The following is a 16,315-nucleotide window of genomic DNA, read 5'->3' as shown; positions in this document are numbered from 1 at the left end:
AGTAATCTAGTTGGTTGGGCAAATGCAGTACATTCGTGTAAACGTGCATTCATTCAGCAATGGGAGAAGGAATGCGTAATAATGGCCCCACAAAAAAAAAGAAACTGTACTTTTTCATTTTCATGTATTTAATCTTTTTTTAATGTGATTCTGTTTCCGAACATGTTTTAACATTTTGGAACTATGGACCTATGCTGGGGGGAAAAGGGTAGGACATATATGTATATAAATTATCTGCAGACATAATTGAAATGTAGAATCTGAAGTTCGTATGCTTTGACTCTGTAAAGACAAGGGAAAGGAGATAAATCTATAAAACATGTCTTAATTTTCGAATTGCGTTGTGAAATTTGGCAATACGCTGAATGGGTATAACCGTTTGAAGTTGAAATGCTTCAAATCGCTCAAGACGTGGGTTGATATGTTTAATGTATTCCCTCGATAGTCTTTATGAATTGTTGTACTAAACAATGGTTTTTAAGTCGTCATAATAATAATAATAATTATAATCACTTAAAATAGATTTCGTTCTGATTTCCTGCACTATTCAACATGCGCGCTCCCGCGCGGCACTAGTGCGCGTCCCCGTTACCCCGCGTCGCCATTTTGATTCGAAAAAATATGACTGAGTTTTTCCTGCTTTGCATGCTAAACTTAGCTCCGCGTTTGAATTTCGTCCGAATCAAACGCGCTCCGTCCGAAAGAACAAATACCGGGATCATCGATGCCCGACAAGCGGCCCGCGACCCGGTAACTGCCTCTCGGGTTGGATTTTAAAGCCACGTTTTGGACTTAACGTCGGGGGCTAACTTGAAGCTAACAGACAGCCTCCTGCCTGCTTGTTCGAACGATCGCAGGCTGACCCAGACTCTTTTTCAAAACAAATCACTAGACGCGGCTCATGCAGTGAAGCTAACGCAGCTAATTGTGAGCTGGGGGGGGAGCTAGTGAGTAAGGGATCGAGCTGGGGGGGAGAGAAAAAAAAGTCCTGTAACGGTCTAACGCAGACAAGAAAGAAGAAGAAGCACACGGGGGATATTCAAAGGTAAGTTTATCGGGTGGTTAATTTAACGTGATTACTGATCTCAGTTCAGCTACAAAGTTTAAACTAAAGTTGTGTGTGTGTATGTGTCGGGGAAGGGGTTGCTAACTTCGCTTCGTGTTAACCGTAGCGGCTAATTAGCTTCCGTGCTAACCTCAACGTAAAAGGAGGAACTAAAGCTAAAGCTGGCTAACTTGCGCGAGTAAGTTGCTACTTACAAGCTAACGTTAGCACAGCCAACCAACCGACTAACTTAGCGGAATTGTTCAGTTGGATGACCCCTTAAGGGCAGCGAACGTAACCTCGGCGCCATTGTAAATCGGGTGCCTGTTTAGTGAACGCCGTGTTATTTATTTAAAAAAAAAAAAAGCCCTATTTTGCACCCACATTTTCGTAAAACGGGTGCTATTTTACCGAGCGTTATGTTGTAAAAGAGGCCGTTCGGAGTCGGTGGAGGCCAGCGGCTGCCGAGCCATGTGGTGTTAACGATAAATTCTCGTCAACTCGAGTCACTCGATCCCATTTCACGGCGTTTATGGGTGGAAATATTAAACTGCATATGCAGTAAAATGCTGTTCAAATCGAGAGAGTCTCACTGTGTTCCTTATGCTACCGTTAGGGTTCAAGTAAACAGAAATCCGACCCCCCAGGTCAGTTGCCTTTGAAGCCAAGATTTCCTTTTCTTACAATATTACATATAAATATGCATCTGTGAGGCGTTATAATCTTTTACATTCCTCAATTCCTGGGGAGGGGCCACATTTTTCATAATAAAGTGCACACCAATTGACTATTTCGTTGGCCTAATAGTAGAATTTCCCCAAGTCATTTTTGAGCGTTTAAGAAAAAAATGCCTAAGCAAATGAAACAATACAGTGCAGTTACTTTGCACATAACCTACACGGTTGCACATTTTTTGGGGAGCAAGCACATTTTAAGTTTTATTAATATTGTGACAGTAAAAAAAAAAAATGGGCAGTACTATCAGACTAGCGATATGTAACTATACCACACTATAAAGGTCAAAGCATATTCTAAATAAATGTTCCCATGGTAAATAATGGAAATTGGATTACTAGAGGGGGGGGGGGGCTCGGTTTACGGCAGTGACTAAGTAATCCAAATTTGTACATAGTGCAGACATAAAAAAGCAAAAATACAATTTGGATACATGAGGTGTTATTGATATTGTTCGTAAACTCTTAACAACCCACACATTTAACCGATAAAAATAAGATGCATGAACATGAAAACAATCACAGTCAACCTCTTTTAACACGTCCATTAAGGGTTCAAGTAAACAGAAATCCGACCCACCATTCGGTTATCAGTGGCATTTGTGGCTAAGCTTAAAAAGCAGCTATATTTTTTTTCGTCCAAACTTTTATTTACCGCTCTAGTTTCTGGACAGGATTACCTAGCCTTTCCCCACAATATTACAAATCTGCATCTATGTGGTGTGCTCACAGTCGGATACATTCTTTTCCATGTAATCCACCCCAAAGTGGAACTATAAATAAACATTCGAACAAAATACTATCAATGAACATAACAAAAGACTAAGCAAATTCTATTTTCTCCACACTAAATAATGTAAAATTAATGACTTCAAAGGTCATCTTTGTAGCTAATTTGGAACCTGTGCTAATTCAGTCGTAAAGTTAGTCGCAGTAGGTCGTAAATATAAACCAATCAAATGAACAACGTGAAGTATGGTGGTAATTGAAGGTGCCTTCTTCCAATGTATACATTCGTAAAGACGACATTTGTCAAGACCGTTGTAAACAAAAGACATCCGATATATTAAATTAATAAACTTAACAGGTTTTGTTTTATGTAACATTGTAATAGTTATCGAACCTTCCATTTTTCTCAGCCGCTTATTCTCACTCGGGCCACGTCAAAAAGGCATGCATCTCATTTTTCGAGAAGAAAAGCTCTGCTATTACAATGACAATACTTATCGGTAAACACATTTGACTTAAGCTGGCAGCTGACTGCAAATAATGCTCTGCAAAACGGAGACGCGAACTGAGGCTAGTGAAATGCGTGCCACGACTGTGAGAACAACTTGAAATTTGAGATTTTTGCTCTTTTGAATCCGGCAATACGCACTCGCATAACCATGTCCCGTGTGTTTTACAAAGGAGCAATAGGGCCACGCTGATAAAGAAAAAAAAAAAAATATATATATAGATAGAATTTAAAGGACAAAAGTTGCAATTTACAGGACTACGGTCGTCATTTTACAACATTAAAGTCTCATGGTATGCATAAATGTAAAAAGTGCGTTACAATGAGGACTGCTGATGATGCAAATCTTCAGAGCGACTGCGACCGCTGTTCTCACACTTTTATGTTTAGGTTTGCGTGGGTGTTTGGACAATTAGCTTCGGTTGGCAATTCCGTTGTACGCTTAGAACTTTACTCTCACAGCTTTAGTGGCTTTACGCAGTTTTGACATTCAACCAGGGGGGCAGAAGTTAGTGCAATGTTGTCTAAATCATTTCATCTCGTCCAACTCCACACTTTGTTGTTTATTCACAACAACACGCATCTTTACTATTGTTCCTCTTTTCCTCAACCGTCCCGTGCGCTTTGCCAATTGTTGTTGCTGCGGTTGCCTCTCGCGGGTTCTATTTTGGATGTAAAAGTCAAGCGTCCGCCGTCCCAGCTCGCCATCCACGGGGAGCACTCGCGAGGTTATTATTGCACTTGTGTACTCTGTAAATGTATGCCAGATGGACACGGCTCCTGCTGCTGTTGCATGTGCAGGGGAGGGGAAAATGAGGGCGAGGAGAGCGTTTGAAACCCCTCCATCAGTTTCACCTTCTGCAAGCAACAGTTGGGTCCAGCTTTTGTATTTTGGCTCCACTTTTGAGTTGGGTGAAGTCTGTTTGCCTCCATGGTAACCGCTCGAGGAAAACAAATGCGAAAGTGCGCCACTTTGCACCAGCGCAACTCTGAAAAGTTGTATAATTATAGAGGCCTTTGTCACGCGCTATAGCGTTCGAGCCCAGCAGTTTAAACGCGCCTGTCGGTCCTGAGATGTTTGACTAAAATCAGTCGTCTTGATTCAGGGTGATGAGCTGCTTTACACCAACAGTGACACGCTTCGATTGTCTCCGTAACATCTTTCACACAAAGCCGTTAAACGAATCCACCTTCGTTCTTTTTTTTTTATTGAACCCAGCAGAAGTAATTAAACTAAATTACATCCGGGATGACATCATGTGGTACATAACAATAATCAGGCTTTTGTTTTCAGGCGTGCTAGAAAAGTGAGTGTCACACTTGTGTCTTGCCTTTCTGGCTTTCCCTGGTACACAAGCAGCGTTCCTCCGATAATACCTCCGAAGGCAGGAAATTGGCCGCTTGCTGTCGTCTGCCATTCAGGACTGACATTCCTAACCGGCTGAATAAAAAAATGACATCCTTGAACAGGTCGATGGTTAAAAATTAAAACCAAAAAGCAAACCGCAGGAGGTGCCGTCAGTATTTTTATTTTTTCATGTTTTGGCCTTTTTGAGGCCCGGAATAGTAATATCAAACTGTGTCGCATGCAAACTGTAGTAGTTTTGTTCTCGCATTAACACGCTACTCACAAAAAGTTCTGAATATTTGGCTTACGGGTGAAATTTCATAATGAACCTAAAAAGTAAGAACCCTTTTCATGTGAACTTTAATTGACCTCCAAACTTTTGAATGCACTTGCTCTCGTGTTTGCGCAACTTTTTCGAGCAAGGTGTTGAACGTTAAAATTCACAACGATGGACTATCACATTTACTGGTTGGATTAAAAGTGGTATTTTAAACGGACTGGAAGAGTCATGGCTTTGACGCCTCTTTGTAAAAGTTTGCAGGTCAATTACGTTCTCCCGTAATTATCTTTTTTTATAACCCAGGAGTCGATGAACATTAAATAAGAAGCGTTAAATTGGAAAACGACTAAATTATTTACTAATTGAATTCATAAGATTAAAATAAATTGTGACTCAATGCTACCGTCTTGAACAATGCTTTCCTTCTTTTTTTGTTTGATTGCCCTGTGCAGGTTATGGTGAGCCTCCCAGCATCCCATCTCCTAAAGAGGCCTGCGTTTTAAAAGGAGACCCATGCTGATAAATGCCAGGCCTCGCCACGCTTTCTGTCGTCTGCACGAACACCAATGCCTGCCTGCCCGCGGGGGAGGTCTGATTTAAGATATCCGCATTTCATTCACTGGTATGTACCTCGGTAGCCCCCTCGTAACGGCCCCACGTGGCAGATACAAAATGGGTTTCGCAGATGGGTGATAAAGTCGGAGTACTGTATAAAATCTGTTCAGGTTCTCTCGCTTCATTGAGTTTTTGGGCATCTGGCGTTGTACTTGATCCTTGTACCTGTCCGGTGTGTCTTTCCCCAGGGCTGCGTTCCCCACCCCGGCGGCCACCATGTTTTGGAAGTTCGACCTGCACACCACCTCCCACATCGACCAGCTGCTGGATCGGGAGGACGTGACGCTGCGCGAGCTGATGGAGGAGGACGACGTGCTGCAGGAGTGCAAGGCCCAGAACCGCCGCCTGCTGCTCTTCCTCTCCCAGGACCACTGCATGCAGGATTTGGTCGGCCTCATCACCACAGAGCCACCCGCAGACTTGGAAGAGAGGAGCCGCTTTAAGTGAGTAACGGCGTTCGCTAATGAAGATGAGCGACGTAAATACGGAGGCTGCGTAACTTTAATTACATCAGCACGTGTTGTACTACCACAATAGTCGAAAGTCATTTTTGCTCAGGATATTTTTTTTATTGACTTTTCTTGCAGTCATGATTCAATATAGTGGACATCACTGCGAATTATTTTCTTGTGGCCAATAGACTTTTTTTCTCCACTGTGAAAACATTTGATCCACTATTGCGGATGGATCCAGGATTATGACAAATCCAAATGAACGATAAGAGATTTGCGATTTAGCTTTATATGGTCCCTCCCAGGGATTTGCTTTATTTCTCTTGGTATTAAACAAGTTTTTAAAGTTTACCCCCCCCCCCCCCAGCGTTTGATTGCAGCACGTTTCATAGATATAATTATTGAAAAGAAATATCTTTACAGATAAAATGAAATTAATTTCTCCAAGAAAACTAGTTATACAGGTGAGGCAAGGCCAGCTTGGCAAAATATTTGTGACTTGGAAGCACATATCTCGGGTCAAAGGTTTCCAACATGTTGATAAATCACTGCTTTTGCAACATTTTTAATGGGCACCGCTGCTCGATGCGTTGACTTTGTGAGTGCCATCCACCAGGCTCTTTTATTGTCATATGGAAACCAGGTGAAAATTATTTTGCATGTTACCTGCTTTCTCTTTTTTTGTGTGGGATTTACAAGATCTGCTATGTTAGAAAAGACATTGGCCACTTTTGTAAATGTGCTCCTCTCTTTTCACAGCCAAGTTGTTAGCACACGTAGTCACGAGTAAAGAAACGATTAAAATAGCAGTGGGGGGGAAAAAAATCGATGAACTTATCCTTCTTCCTTGGTGGTCTCTCTAAATGTCCTTTTCCTCTCCAAAGGCTTCCCAACATTGCGTGCGAGCTTCTGACCTCAGACGTATCCATCATAAATGACAAGCTGGGAGGAGAAGAATCTCTCCTGGAGATGCTGTACCACTTCCTGGAGCAGGACCCGCCCCTCAACCCGCTGCTCGCCAGCTTCTTCAGCAAAACCATCGGCAATCTCATTGCCAGGAAAACCGAGGAGGTAGAACTCCGTTTGCGGTGTGCGTAGAAGTGCCATGGATGCTCACCATTTCGGGATTTGGAACCTTCCACTCTCAGGTGATCACCTTTCTCAAGAAGAAGGAAGGCTTCATTGGTCTGGTGCTGAAACACATAGATGCGTCCGCGATGATGGACTTGCTGCTTCGCCTCATCAGTTGTGTGGAGCCTGCCCCCCTGAGGCAGGAGGTCCTCCATGTAAGCTCTCCAATATGAAATTCCCAATCACTTGTATATCGTAAAAAAAAACCATGAATGATTGCTTGAGTTTCCCATTCGATAACCAACATTTTCATGTCCCCTAAGTGGCTGAATGAAGAGAAGCTCGTTCAAAGACTCATAGAGCTTATCCATACTGGTAAAGATGAGGAGGTAAGTCTCTGGAGACCATTTGAACGCTTCCTTGTAGACATTTTCTGACTGCCTGGTTTCCTTCCTAATTTGTCAGAGACAATCAAACGCGTCCCAAACACTTTGTGACATAATTCGCCTTAGCCGAGACCAGGCCAATCAGATGCAGGAGAACATGGAGGCGGACCCGCTATTGGCTGTGCTAGAGTCGTAAGTTGCTGATACTTGCGATTAATTGAAGAACTACTCGTGTATTATTTGTCAACAAAAGAAAATGGCTTCTTCCAGACAAGAAACCGTAGCAGGACTCCTCAAGAACATGTTTGAGGGTGAGAGGAACGAGGCTTCCATCGTGAACGGAACTCAAGTGCTACTTACCTTACTGGAGACCAGGAGGTCTGGGTGAGTGTGCGAGTGACGTGCCAATGAAGCACGATTACACTTGGGCAGTTTGATCAAACAGGCATTCTCAAACGATTTACCTGGAAGTAGAATTGGAAACGCTAACGTCACGACCGCAAAATGGTGGCCGTTCAAGGCTGATCGTACGTTGTCTCTCCTCCTCCCCCAGGTTGGAAGGGCTGATGGATCTGTATTCTCAGGGTTATGAAAGGTCTTACACTGTCAACAGCAGTATTTTAAATGCCATTGAGCCCCATTTAAAGGATTTCCAGCAGCTTCTTCTGGATCCCCCAAAGGTAAACGACACGCAGTTGATTTCCAGTGAGCCCCCGTATATCCGAATACGCTCCAAATGTCGCTGAAATGCAAATGTGCGAGGGTCGTCGCGTTCCTACGGTCCTGCTCTCACTCACGCTTGCACAGTCAATCCTCCAAATAAAAAGCAAGGGGTGCTTCCTTCAAATTGTTTATTTTTCGCGCCCAGTTAAAGTTGACTGTAAAAGTGACACGTTAAACAAAAGGGAAACAAACAACAGTATGTTTGGGCACAGCATGGTGCCACACTGAGGGCACGACTAGCCTGTATTTGTACTAGACAATGAAGCCGTGGTTTAGTGTATATATTAAAGTCCATTACACGGTTTACTAATTTAAACTTTTAGAAACATACACATTTGGTGGACATTTAGGACAACATAACAACACTGCATTTATGCATTGTGAATTGATTTTAAATAACACTTGAACTTGTCAACTTCAATACCCAGCACCATGGAATTTATTATTATTATTATTATTTTTAAATTCATCTCTTTTCCTCTTGTCCCATCAGAAAGGTGCAATACTGACCACCGTTGGCGTTCTAGATCAGCCACTGGGGAACGCCCGCCTTCACGTGGCCCGACTGGTGGCTGCCCTCCTGCAGACCACCTCCCCCAGTATCTGCCAGGAGCTCTGCGACCTCGGCACCATGGACCTACTACTGGTAGAACGCCCCTCGATTCAGACCCAAGCTCACCGCCATACTAAGTCGTGCCTTTGTCTCGCTGCGCAGGATCTGTTCTTCAAATACTCGTGGAATAACTTTTTGCACTTCCAAGTGGAGCTCTGCGTAGCGGCCATCCTGAACCACCCCTCCTCGGAGGAGCGGCCCAACCCGGGTCTCCAGAACCACAACGGGCAACAGGCGGCACCGGCCGCCGAAACTCACGTCGAGGCGGTGGAGTCGGGCGGGACCAGTGACCCACAGACCTCCCTCCACAATACCCTTGTGGCGCATGTAAGTGCAGCTAGATGGCGCCACTGTGCTGGTGGGCTGACGTCCAGCTGATGTTCGCCTTTATCTTTTGCCAAAGTTTCCACATAGTTGTGAGAAAATGTCGTCCACAAACGTGATGATAGTTTCCTTCCCAGTCATTAAAGTGTCTTCTACGCTCTGTGCAGCTATTTGCGACCTCCACTCTATTTAACTTGTTCATCCACAGGTTACACTGCATTATTTTTCGTTTTTTTTTAATTTGATACGGGGTGGGGGCATTACTTATTTGGGTGCATCTGATGGTACAACCTCAAATACAGCAAGTTTTTGTCATTGTTTCCTAGTCAGTGGTCGTAATCAATTTTTGCCACTCGGAAGTACCCATTGTTTACAAACGTTATGATATATTTCACCTTCATTACCTTTTTTTTTTTTGTGTCAAATATATAGCTTTTCCAGAAGTGCCGATTGGTGCAAAAGATCCTTGACGCCTGGGAGGAGAACGATAAAATACAGTGAGTGTTTTCTTTTTTTTTTTTTTTTTTTTAATTTTTTTTATTTATTTATTTTTTTTTACAAATTTGATCAGCCGGGTTAAATATGGATTCTCCAGTTGCAATAATGGGCCTGTAACTTCCGCAGGGGTGAGGGTGGCACAAGGAGAGGCAACATGGGTCACCTCACCCGAATTTCCAACATGGTGGTCCAGAACCTGGAGAAGGGACCGGTACAGGCCCAGATCGCTGACCTCATCAAAGGTAAACGAGGACAGTTGTTGATGCAGCCGCCGTTTAAACTGAACATTTTTCACAAGCGCTCTGTCATTATTAACTGAAGTTTCTTTCGCAGAGCTGCCAGAGGACTGCAGAGGTCGCTGGGAGAGCTTCGTGGACGAGACGCTGCGAGAAACGAACAGAAGGAACACAGTAGAGCTGGTGAGGAATCACCATCTGGTGTGGATTTTTCTCGGTGTCTTCTCCCATCGTAACTTCGAAAGGCCAATTTTTCTTTTTTGTTTTTTTTTTCTTGTAAATTGTTTGTCATTAATTCTCGTAAAACCATTTACAAATTATTAAATTAATTTAATTAATAAAAATTAAAATAAAAAAAAGCAGTCTATAATATGGCCAAATATTTTATAACTTTAAATCATCCCCAAATTATCATATAGCTGTACTTATTTCCATGGATACCTTCTTATTTTTTTCCCTCTTTTGCAGCATTGCAAGAAACTGACTTGTTTGTTTTTGATTTGTTGAAGAAATAGTTTGATGCATGATGCTCTTGGCATGTGCTGTGTGTTCTCCAGGTGAGCACGCACAACATGCACTCGTCCAGCGAGGACGACGACATGGAGAGCCCCTTCCCCAATGACATGTCCCTCCAACAGGTAGGGTCCACACTCCGGGAAAACGCCAACGGCGTAGCAAGCAAACGCAGTGGTGTCACCCTAAAAGGTGTCCCTCTGACCTTCCCAGGCTTTCTCTGACTATCAGATCCAGCAGATGACCGCCAACTTTGTGGATCAGTTTGGCTTCAACGACGAGGAGTTCAGTGAGCACGACGAAAATATCAAGTGAGTTGGAACAGTCCAGCCTCGCGGATATTTTGTCCACTCACGCTGTATTGTAACTTTGTTTTCTTTCGTCCTCCGCCCCCCAGCGCCACATTTGACAGAACTGCTGAAATAAACTTCAATTTAGATTCTGATGACAACAGTGTAAGTATTCAACACGTGGTCTTCAGTCGGGTTCTAAAAGGGTCGAAAATTCCAGTTAAATTTCCATGTGGAGTTAAGATGGGAGAATTTGGGTGGATGCGGTTTGTTAGTTAGAATTCTGTGAATTTAGTTCCCTATTCAGAGCCAACATTTGCCTTGAGTTATCATCTCATGTCGACTCCCAACACAGGCCAGTGCAGCTGCTTTCGAGGCCTGTTGTAAAGAGAGGATACATCAGTTTGATGATGCTGATGAGGAAGAGGACATTTGGGAGGAAAAGGAGATCAACTATGCAACACAAGCTAAATCCAGAACACGGTAAATGTTCTTCTTCAACCCTGCAAAAAAAAAAAAAAAAGACAGTCCCACAAGTTCTCACTCAACATGATGGCTCTTTACCAGGTTTGGCGTGTCCCAAACATCAGAAGGAAGCTCCCGGAGCAGCTTGGAAAATGGCGGACAGGAGCAAGACTGCGGCTCGGAATCTGAGGAGGAGGAAGACTTTGAGCAGAACACATCAGACACAGGTGAGGTGTCGAGATGAAGGCAAAAAAAAAAGGGGGGCGGGGATTATACCACCTAAATTTATATCAACATGATTTTGAATGTGTTGTCTTCCCCTAAAAAATAAATGGCTTATTTAATAATTGAATTAAACCCAAAATCCACTGGCAACTCAGCCTCCTCTGACATAAAAAGCCTCTCTCATCACTTCAACGTAACTTCCTTGAGACCAATTCCTTTTTAAATGAACTTTACCTGACCCAAACCTTGCGGCTTCACAATAGCGTTACAGACTGCACAGAAAAACATTGAAATAGGTGAGGTTGTCAGAGAATAATAGACAAATAGCTGGTCATGTTAAATTTGTCTGAAAGCTGGAAAAAAAAATATTGAGGCAGTGAGTTGTTAGTGCTTCGAGTTAGCCGTTTACTCACTAACTTTCCGAGGGTCAGTGTTTTCCTAAATATGTCTCTTACAAGGTGATCACAAAAATTTAACATCATCTTCCCTCCAGGTCCAGGCTGGACCGCAAATTTCAGGGACTCTGATGGGATCACGGCATCCCAGACTCCATCGGGGTGGGATGCGCTTCCCGCCGGCGGTGGAAACGAGACCCAGGAAACAGGCTGGGCCAATTTCACGGCGTTCCAGCCATTCTCCAGGTATGCCTGGTTGACACGCGTCTCATCAACTTGGAAATATTACAGAGCCATTCTGGAATTTGCTTTTAAAACTGTCAGTTTATTAAATTAAATGAATCACCCAGCGATATTGTTGTTTCCTCCCCTCCAGCACAGAGACGGAGCCCAGGTGCAGCTCCCCCGTGGATGCTGGAGGCAGTGATGCAGACAAACAAGCCAAACAAAACCACGAGAAGGGCGGTGAGTTCAGCTGGCTCGACCAGATTCTATCGCTTCATTACACCCGACTCAACTTCCTTTGCGCGCACGCGCGTGCGAGCAGACGCCGTCGCCTCTCCCTGCGTGGGGCCTTCGGGGGACGAGGTGAAGGCTCCTGCCGCCGCCTCGGACGGCAGCTCGCCCGGAGGCTCCGACGGCGAGGAAATCGCCGCCTCGGCTGCAACTATCGTCTCCAAAGCCGCCGCCGGCTGCAAGCCAGCCGACCTCACAAGGTCCGAAATCCCCTTCTCCATGAAGTACTTGTGTAGAACTATAACTGAAGCACACCACATTGATGTAAATATAGGCTGAACTGCAAATTACTGGGCACTTCTTTGCAACTTGAGCTTAAATACAAGTTTGCGTGTTGACAGAGGACTTTTCCACCGGTACTGTTTCTCCCTGTAGCTCCGAGGCAAAGCGGGTAACTAATAAGGGAGTGTGATGAATTAACTGTGAAGCTTGAACCTGGTTGTGCTTGTGTGTGCGTGCAGCGAGGAGAGTCCTGTGTCCCTGGAGAAGCTCTCTCTGTCAGATCCTCCGGAAGCCTCGGAGCAACAGCCGCCCGCCGAGGAATCGCCCGTAACCGCACAGACTGACAGGAAGTAAGTTCGCACCCCGCCAACGCCCAGTTGCGAAAACTACGGTCACCCCAAAATCCTCAATCGGCTCCCATCGCCTTCCACAGGAATCGATGTAGCAGGTTTTGACAGTGCAATTTTTAAAACTTTTTTTTTTAAATGTGACTCAAGTAAAGGAAGCGTGTTCCAACCCACCCCTGGCTGGTGTGTGTTGGCTAATACAATTAATGCCTCATGTGTAGGTGGTTTGTTTGTGTTGAGTAATTTAATTAGCGGTTATTTATGCAGCACGGATTCATGGTTGCCACAATGCGAGGAGCATTGTATTGATTTGTTTTGGCGCTCTCTGCTTTCCGTGCTTTGACAGCGCCATCTTGTGGCGCTTTTACGTAAGTACAGACCACGTTTGGGGACGGGTAATATTCTTATCCATGCCGGAATGTTAAAAAAAAGGGGGGGCGGGGGGCAGTCAGTAAAGAAATTGGGCTATTTTAAAAGAGCTAATATCAACCAATGTATTGGTCAGGCCCTCATTTAAAGTGGATTTTTTTTTTTTTTTCAATTATCTTAAATTTTGATGGATTCCCCTTGTAATATGAATTGCGCCCCAAATCGCAAAACCACTTACTTGGGCACCCGTATGTTGGGAGTGGCTCGGTTGTAGGCGTGTCATGTTCTGAACTGCGTCCCTGTGCCCCCCAGAGAGGAGACGCCAGCGCCCCAAGAAGTGGCCGTCAACGGGCCGGTGTGAGCGCAGGCAGGAGTGGCCGGGATCCCAACAGCCAGCTGTTAGCCTCCTCCCAGAGTGACTCCTTTCAAAATAAACCTCAGTGCGACTCCAGTGTTTTTAACTGAATCACTCTGCCATGTTATTGGACCTGGACACTGCCAATCGACACCAGTAACGAGGCGGCGGATCATGTACAAAAAAAATAATTATATATATATATATATATAAATATATATATAGCAGAAAAAGGAGGACAAAAACAGAAGAGCGTGTAGATCTTGAAAGCCTTTTTTCCCCTTGTTGCACATGAATACGTGCGGTTTTAATGTAGCAGCAATCTATGATTGAGGGGGGGTAACATCATCATTATTTTTTTATGTCCGAAACGATTTCTCTCTTACTGGTTGAACCTGACATTTTGGCTTTTAACATTGTTGCACCATGTCGGAATAGCACAGGCTACTTTTTACCGTCTTTTTTTTTTAATTTTTTTTTTTTTAAATGCACCTCAATAACAATAAGCTTGTTTTTTTCCTTTTCTTTTTTTTGACAGAGCACTTGTTCAGCCATTTCCTGTCTTTTCTAGCACAATATCAGTGTTTTACCTTCAGCTCTTGCAGGCTGTCTTTCCACTCTATTGCATCGCCGGTTCACTCTTGCTGGAATTTCCCGCCCAAAATTGTTTCTCTTTTTTTTTGTTTTGTTTTGGTTGCCGTTAAAGGAACCTTCTTCGCCAGGTGTCTGAATGTGTCACGCAGGACGAGGAGGAGGGTCAATGAACAGAGATGTAATAGTATTACTGTCTTTAGCTCATTTAGGTCATTTTATAAGCAATCTTAATCATGATGGTAGTCTGTTTCTCTTTCCACTTAGCACACGTGATTTGAGTGGCATCTGGAAGGAGTGACAATGTATTGTTTTTTTTCCCTTTGTTTCTTTTCTTTTTTCTTTCTAATGTTAATTTTATTTGATCCACAAGTTGCAGGATTATGGAAAAAATAAAGAGGGCAGGTGCTGGGTTCAAGCAGAGCACCGGCCTCTTGGTGTACTTACTTAAAAATCACTTGACAGCGATCAGGTTCTATGATTCATTGCTCAAACAAATTAAAAAGTGTCTGGTTGACCACATTAATACCAAAGCGATGGCTGTGTTTGTCTAGTTATTGGGACAGTTTGGGTTTCGGTTAAAACTACTTTTAACAGGAGGAAGTGCTCACTGATCCTGGAGGCAGGCATAGAAGTTGATGTCCTTGGGGAAAAAAATAGACGTAATAAATAAATATGCAAATTTTGAGTAGAGACTTATGTACTGTATTCTCACGAGCAGTACAGCATCTAAGTATAATTTGAAGTCAGTGCAAAGTGACTTTTTTTGTTTATGTTCGGTACCATTAATTCCAAAACCAGAAGTAAAACATTCAGCAAAGTCAGGACATTGTTTAGCAAGCTTCCCAGAAGAAGCTCCGAAGATGAATGCAGTCGATGAATATCTTCATGATAAAATCGGGCACAGGACGATAGCAACATGCAATGTTTGCAAGTCGGAGATGACAGACGCCTGTTAGCTAGTTGTGTGAACTGCGAAGCCAAAGTGGGATACTTTGACAGTTTGGTGAACAACAGTTGGAATATTTCACGTTAGGTATGTATTTAATTGAGAAGACAACATATAAACTATACCACAAAAACGATGGTTATTTAAGCATAGGATTGAATACGTAAACTTCACTTTGAATTCTTTGACACCCGTGAGCGTGTCCGCCATATTTGGTGTGGCAGACGCTGCGCGACCTTATGCGAGAACCAAGTTAATACTCATTCACCGATTTACATACTCTCACACAAATAGATTGGGACCACAAATTGACATTACAAACCAGGTATGCTTTTATTTATTATTATTATTTTTTAATCTGATAAGTAAACCATAGTCCATCCATCCATCTCCCATCCATCTGTTACCTGAGCTGAGCTCAGTGATGCTTCGGCTTCTCCTGGTGGACATGAGCAGAAAGATTTATTTTTTGGGGAAAATGTTCAAATGTTTATCTAACGTTGACGTCAAACAAACAAACAAAAACATAATAATAATAATAAAAATAATAATAGTAATAATCACAATAATAATAATAAAAATGATAAAACAATTGACCCGCTTATTTAACAAACCAAATTTACTGTGCTGCACAAGTGTTTAATAGATTCATACATTTCCAATGCTTGAATCGTGTGCATTTTAAAATTTATTAAATAAATGTATCATGTTTGTACATTTCAAATAATTTAGCTAGTAAGATGTTAGCGCGCCATTAGCTCAATTAGTCGAGTTTTAAAAAGGTTTCCGGTGATGACGTGTAAGTATTTTTATCCCCTTCTAAAACATACGTGTGAAATTCAAAACCTGTAACACCTCAGTACGACAGAGATTTTTTTATTCTTTATATTTAAATTAATAAAAGGGCTATCAATTTGATTCACACGTCGGAAAAAATATGACTTTTTGGACTTTCAACCTTTCAATTTCTGCGCATGCGCAGAATAGCCTTAACATTTTTTGGTTGTTTAGTGGTGGGCGACGAGTAAATACAGTTTTTAAATCACTGTATGTGCATTTTAACAGTTTGTCCTCATAGTTTGTTCATCACTCCTCAGTGTTTTTTATTTTTATCGCTATTTATTGCGTTGCTGCAACCCGGAAGTTAAATCCACCGGAAAAGGAAATTAGCAATTGTTTCTTTGGTGTTTTGTTTGCTAATGTTACTTTGTGGAATTCGAACACATGCGCTAAGTTTGTTAAGCTACATTAACGCAAAATAGTCTATTTTTTTTTTTTTATAGTTTACATGTGCAAAGACGTCCACGATGCAGGAATACTCTCTCTACGTCGTCTGTGCAAAAGTGCCGACGTATTGTGCAAAGGTAACGCATGCTCAACTTTTCCACGTTTTCACCACCTTGCTCCTCTAAAAGTCGATTTTTCTTTAAAGTAGAAATAATGTTCTATTCAGCGTGTCGCTGTGGTGGCTCGATTTGTTTTAATCCAAACATTAGGTGCATTTTTAATTGTAATG

General features: G+C 42.8%; 1 protein-coding gene across 2 annotated transcripts; it reads left to right on the top strand.

The window, feature by feature from the left end:
• The first annotated feature begins 589 nt into the window (after window positions 1-589).
• ppp6r2a (protein phosphatase 6, regulatory subunit 2a) lies at window positions 590-14,383 on the top strand. Of its 2 annotated transcripts, none has more exons than XM_088288756.1 (24): window positions 590-1,045; window positions 5,097-5,266; window positions 5,448-5,702; window positions 6,596-6,782; window positions 6,860-6,997; window positions 7,106-7,171; window positions 7,248-7,360; window positions 7,439-7,552; window positions 7,722-7,848; window positions 8,385-8,537; window positions 8,607-8,831; window positions 9,261-9,325; window positions 9,453-9,568; window positions 9,660-9,745; window positions 10,120-10,200; window positions 10,307-10,386; window positions 10,473-10,530; window positions 10,721-10,848; window positions 10,933-11,057; window positions 11,549-11,696; window positions 11,827-11,915; window positions 11,998-12,166; window positions 12,428-12,538; window positions 13,217-14,383. In XM_088288756.1, the coding sequence occupies exons 2-24, from the start codon at window positions 5,211-5,213 to the stop codon at window positions 13,263-13,265; spliced, it is 2,739 nt and encodes a 912-aa protein (XP_088144882.1). In that variant the 5' UTR covers window positions 590-1,045; window positions 5,097-5,210; the 3' UTR covers window positions 13,266-14,383. The 2 variants fall into 2 exon arrangements, with proteins under 2 accessions (XP_088144882.1, XP_088144881.1); XM_088288755.1 differs by having other exon boundaries at window positions 10,289-10,386.
• Window positions 14,384-16,315: the final 1,932 nt, after the last annotated feature.

Source organism: Idiotropiscis lumnitzeri, chromosome 2, assembly GCF_059441095.1.
Source record: "Idiotropiscis lumnitzeri isolate Australia: NSW breed Sydney's pygmy pipehorse chromosome 2, RoL_Ilum_1.0, whole genome shotgun sequence".
Lineage (NCBI taxonomy): Eukaryota > Metazoa > Chordata > Actinopteri > Syngnathiformes > Syngnathidae > Idiotropiscis > Idiotropiscis lumnitzeri.
The sequence above is the reverse complement of the archived record's forward strand: the minus strand, read 5'-3'. Positions and strand labels throughout refer to the sequence as shown.